The sequence below is a fragment of the Perognathus longimembris genome, chromosome 24, assembly GCF_023159225.1.
Source record: "Perognathus longimembris pacificus isolate PPM17 chromosome 24, ASM2315922v1, whole genome shotgun sequence".
NCBI classification, from domain to species: domain Eukaryota; kingdom Metazoa; phylum Chordata; class Mammalia; order Rodentia; family Heteromyidae; genus Perognathus; species Perognathus longimembris.
Window position 1 is genome coordinate 19,794,585 of NC_063184.1, and position 6,000 is coordinate 19,800,584.

At 34.6% G+C, this 6,000-nt stretch overlaps 1 protein-coding gene across 1 annotated transcript in view; it reads left to right on the forward strand.

The window, feature by feature from the left end:
* The window catches only part of Stpg2 (sperm tail PG-rich repeat containing 2), a 239,154-nt gene extending 235,314 nt beyond the window's left edge, over positions 1 to 3,840 (forward strand). Inside the window, exon 14 of the mRNA XM_048333473.1 lies at positions 2,893 to 3,840. Coding sequence (XP_048189430.1) covers positions 2,893 to 2,903 — 11 coding nt within the window. The 3' untranslated portion in view covers positions 2,904 to 3,840. The remainder of the gene's footprint in view (positions 1 to 2,892) is intronic.
* Positions 3,841 to 6,000: the final 2,160 nt, after the last annotated feature.

The following is a 6,000-nucleotide window of genomic DNA, read 5'->3' on the forward strand; positions in this document are numbered from 1 at the left end:
CAAAAAAGGTGGAAATATTTCAGTAAGAATATATTTTAAATTATATGTTGCAATAACCTTTCAGATATACTGGGTGACATAAGATATCCAATTAACACTGTATTTATTTTTATCTTCTTTTGGGTCAAAATTCCATTTCTATTAGTGATTATCTAGATTATGCATGGTATAGAATGATGAATATATTAGTATTTTCTCTAGAAAAACAATGCCTTTGCCATGTCCTTTATTTTCCTTCAGAAAATATTCCAAAAATGAATATAATTTCTCTTTATTTTTCTGTGCTAGTGTTAGAATTTGAACTCAGGGCCTTGAGCTCGCACTTAGCTTTCTCACTCACATTTGGCTTCCTACCTCCTTGCTAGTCCAGAATTTGGCTGATTAATGGTAGGTAAGTGTCTCCCAGATGTTTCTGATCTGTCATGGAAATTTGATTCTCAGATCTCAGCCTTCTGAGTAGCCAGGATTCACTGGTGGCAGACTAGATTTTCTTTCAACATTTTGAAGAAATCATTGCATTTTGTTCTGACTTCCATGCTTTGTGATGAATTGTTTTTCCTTTGAATATTAATGTCTTTATGTAATTCCTTTGGTGATGGTTCTTTATACATTAAAAATCAGTGTTCCTAGATTTTCCTATTCTTTTTCCATCAATATTCCTTGATGTTTGCTAATATTTGTGAATGGTAATATCCATAATTAGTTTGTGATTAGATAACTCCAACTGTGATTCCTCTTTGGATCTGTTCATATTGCCTATTTATTAGCTTCATTTTTCTATTTTCAGCGGCATATTAATAGGCCTAATAAGTTTGATCAACTGTTAAAAATTGTTTATGAAAACTGATAGCAATAATTTGGTACTGCTTCATTTTATCTTCCTTTCCTAAGATCTTAAACTGGTACTCATAGTGCCACTTCTTAAACTGTTGGCCCTACATCAAATACAATTCAGCAAATAACTTATGGAGAACACACACACACACACACACACACACACACACACACACACACGCATGCAATGCCAAGCTCCTGAGTTGTTCCTTTGTTGTAATCTGGCCCGTCACATTCTGTTTCCTTGAGCTTGGGCTCCATGTTTGTTTTTGTTGACCTGGCGAAGGCCAGGATGTCCGCTTAGATTCCTGTCCCATCTGTGCCTGCCTGTTGGTTTTGTGCAATTTGGGAAGGGAGGGGTCTTTACGGAGAGTGCAGCTCACCTCACTGTCTCCTCCTCACTTTCCTAGTTTCATGGCTCTGGGAGGCATGGGTGTCTGTATGTTCCACCATGTGTTTAGCCAATTTAGACAGAAACAAATTATCCATTCCTGTCAGTAATTGTCTGCCACAAGTTACTCTCTGCCATACCTAAAATCCTTTATTCTTTTTGAAATATTTTTTTCTGGAGTACAGGGGTTTTCAAGACCATACTCTTGGTAGGTAAACACTCTATCACATAAACCACACCCTAAGTCCCTGAAATTTTTCTTTACAATTGTTTTTTGAGCTTTGTTCCTTTGATCATTCAATAATTCTTGAAATTCTATATTATCAATGACCATGTACAATTAAAATGAGTATCTTCTAGCTGTAATTCATCCTGATAAATAACTTTAACATAAAACTTTACAATGTAACTTTACAACTAAAAGTACATGTTCTATTTAAGGAAATGGATTTAGTTTCCAGTTAATTTATTAGTTTTGGGAGTGTAATTATATATTACAGCTAAAAGAATATTTTAAAGTTATGTGGTTAATTTACTATTTTCATTGGTGCTGTACAAAACAAACTTCAAAGATGCTTTTTTGTTGCTTTTTTTGTGCCACCTCCATTCTAAGCCCTCTGTGAAAGAGGGTAGAACCAAATATATCTATTTAACTTTGCCATATCAGATGGACTGAAACACTCCCTTCTGTCTTTTCTGTTTCTACTCATTCCTATCATTTGCCATTAAAGGCTTTCAAAAAGCAACTAGATTTGCATTCACAATTATTCTGCATTCAAGTAAGCATAGTGTGATTTTTGGGGCTCTGATTACTTTCATGACAAACAGTTTTATTCTACAATCAGAGAGAGAAGTTTAATCACTAGCTGAATTTCTCCACTACTGAAAGAAAAATGAATTAACATGTTTTAGTGACTGATAGCAGCTCAACTCATGTTTGAGCAATGGGGCAACAAGCTGTAAGAGTATTGTATGTTTGAAAATGGGCAGAGTCATTACCTAAATAAGACAATCATGACTGATAGCAAGAGTGATGTCATCAAGACAGATTCTCTGGACTTCACAGGTTACCTGTGTCAAGTCATATTTTATTCAGCTGTTCGTGATTGTAGAAGAAATCAACTAAAACTATCTTGGTCATGTTTAATCTCACAAACATGAAGCTTGGTAAAAACTGATATTTCTCCGAAGATGAATAGTCTCTTTTGTGTTAGAATACATGTTACTATTACATTATTATAAAAGAGGTTTGTTCCCAAAACATTCATGAGGAATGAAATCAGTGCACTAAATTATTCTGTGAAGCTTTTAATAGCTCATATGATTGCTGTTTGTTGCACTCAGTTGACATTTAATTTTATTCAATGCACTACTGTCGGGGCATTCTGTCCACACAACTGCAGGTATAATGTATGGTGTAGGATTTACTTTTGACCAGCTCAAATTGACAGCAGAGTCATTAGGAAAGTCCACGAGCCAGAGTTATGGCACTATATGAACGATTTGATGCTCTTAGCTAATTTGTGAAGGAAAAAATTCCAGAATTTCATAAAAATTTGTGCCTTTTCACTTGAGGTACACAAGAAGCCATTTGAAAGAATAGATTGGCTCAGGTAGAGAAGTGTAGTAAAGACACAATTTACTAAAACAGCCTTTCTCCTCCGTAGATCCATTCTGAAGGTAATATCTGCTATATAAAGGTAAGCTGACAGTTTTCACAGAGAAGCGCTTCCAGTACGATGATGTCCTCCATCAGCTGCCCAAGAGGTCATAATTCTTCTAAGCCCAAGAAACCGAAAACGGGTCTTACAAGACATTTAATTCTTTTCCCCACTACAAAATATTATATATGTTTATCGGAACTTCATGCTTCCATATAAGATATAGTGCTGAATAAAGACCTCTGATGAAAAGCCTCTCTTTAATTTATGTGTTTACTTATTTGCTTTATAATCTCATTCTCTCACCAGAGAATCCAGTTACTTTCTAACCCACACACACGGAAACCAAGTAAATGACATTACTATGTGAGTTTTCTTCTATTTGTTATCTTAGGGTCTGTTTCTTTCAAATTCTAAAACTGCAGAATAAATGTCATAAGGAATGGTTCAGTATTTTTATGTTGTGTTAAGTTTCTGTACAAATAGGAGAATGAGTAAAAAGTGATTAAATTGTGGTAACATAACATATTCTGTTCCGCAGCTATTTATTTGGTGGAGATGGATATGGTTATTTATTTTCTCAAATTTTTGTGGTACTATGGATCAAACTCAGGGCCTCATGAATGCTAGACAAGTTATCTGCCACATATGATATGCCCCCAACCCTATTTTCTTAATTTGTTGAGACAGGGCATTGTTCAGTCTTTATGAGGTACATTATGGTAACTTGAAGCATATTACAATATGAAATAATCCATGCAGGCAAATAAGCACTTCTGTCTCTTCAAATATTGATTCTTTGTATGTTTTGGAACTTTATACTCTTCTTGTAATTTTGAAATGTATCACAGATTGAATCACTAGTACCCTTCTGTGCTGTAGAGCAAAAACAACTAATTCGTCCTCTCTCCATGTGTTCTGGTACCCCTCCCTCAATGTGTTTCTCTCTCTTGCCTTTCTCCCTCTCTAATGATCACAACTACATATTCCTTCATCTAAGACATTGACTTTTTAAGTTCCACAAATTAATGAACACCAGTAGCTTTCCTGTATCTATGTTTGGTTTATTTTGCTTAACATCATGATCCCCGGTTCTATCTAGGCTCCTGCAAAAGACAAGATTTCATTCTTTTAATGGCTGGATAGTATTCAGTAGTGTCTATTAGCACATTTGCTTTATCTGTTTTTCCTTGGGTGTCCAGGTTGAGTCCAGAGTGTAGTTACTGTTAACAGTGCTGCAGAAAACAGCAAAGTACAAGCATCTTTTCTGGTATAATGATTTCATCTGGACATATATCCAGAAGTGCAATTGCTGAGTTATGTGGTAGTTCTATTTTTAGCTTTTTAAGCAATCACCACCAAACTTTCCATAGTGGATGCACTCATTTGCATCTTCATCAACAGTTCATGAGTTTCCTCTCTTTCTATGTACTCTCCAACATTTGTTATTTTTTGTCTTTTTTGATGATAGACAATCTGACATAAAATGATATTCATTGTGATTTTGATTTGCATTTCCCTTGTGATTAGAGAGACTTGAGTATTTCCCCCATATATTTGTCAGTTATTTGTATGTCTTCTTTAAGGAGCAGCTATGTAATTGATTTTTTTAGCTCATTTTAAAATCAGATTTAGTTCAGCTTTATGAATTCCTTATATATTCTCGATATCAATCCTTCACTGGATGAATAATTTGAAAATATTTTCTTCCTTTCTGTAGGGTTTCTCTTAAATCCACGGATTATTTCATCTTCTTCAAAGAAGCTGATTAGCTATATAATCCCATATATCTATTTTGCCTTTTCCACTCTCTAGTGAACACAATTACATGTTCCTTCATTGAAGACATTATTGATTTTTTTTAAGTTCCACAAATTAGTGTGACCAGTGGCCCTTTTATACTGCATTTGGCTTATTTTGCTTATATAATGATCCCCTGTTCTATCGAGGCTTCTGCACACAAGACTTGGTTGTATACACTTTTGAAGTTACGTCAGTGCCCTGAAGATTCCACCTGTGTTCTATTGCAGCAATCTTATAAGGCCATGGTTTACATTTAGGTTTTTGTTCCATTTTGATTGACTTTTATTTAGTTATTTATTTTGGCATGCAGTGTGACAAAGATACTTAGTTTCAGTCTCCTGCATATGAACATAAAATTTCACCAGCAGCATTTATTGAAAATAATTGTATTTTCCTTTCTGGCATCAGGGGATAGCTGTTAGTCCCTAAAACAAGATGATAGCTAAATTCAGGATCTATATCTAGGTCAGGGTAGTATAATCATTAAATAATAACATGAAGAAACTTTTAATAGACTTTTTCTTAACATGACAGTAAAGAGTGCCATGGACTTAAGATGAACACCCATTATAAGCAATGGAATGTTTTATTTGATAGCCAACACAGCTCATTGTTTTTAAGTAATTCAGATATCCAGATGGTATACATTTTGAGGATTATAAATTTTTTCATCTTGTGAGGCATTGAGCAGCTGTCTTTATGTCACTGTGGAGTCTATGCATAGTTTTGTTTAGGGCCAAATAATAACAACTCTGGAGTTGTCTTGGTGGATGATGTCATAGGGGAGAGTAAGTTCACTGCTGAAGATTATCCTCTCCTTCCAGGGTTTAAATATGTCTTAAATATTGTAGAAAAATAAGAATAAAGAGAGACTGTATTCCAAAAATATAGATTGTCTCAGTTAAACTTTAATCTTGTAAATTGAGTCAGAAGCAAATAGGGCCCCTGTGTCATCTGCTGGATTGTGAGGGATGTGGCATTGAAATTTGCTTTCTTAAAGAGTGATTCTTTCCTGTCTAATTCTTAATCTTTAAAAAAACTAATAGACAAGTTAATCACAGACAGCATTATTATATTTGTACTAGGGTAATACGTATTGTTTACTAAGGAGTCACAGAATGAATTTTTAGCAGAGGAAAGATGACTTGCCCAGATTCTATGCCTAAAGCTATTGCTTTTACATAGGGGATGAAATTCATACCTAAGGGTAATGATATTGCACTACAGTGTCAAGTAGGCTGGCTGGTGCAAATTTTTACCACAGCAGATATGAAGATAAAAAAAATCTTTGTTTTTGTGAAATGCTAAATC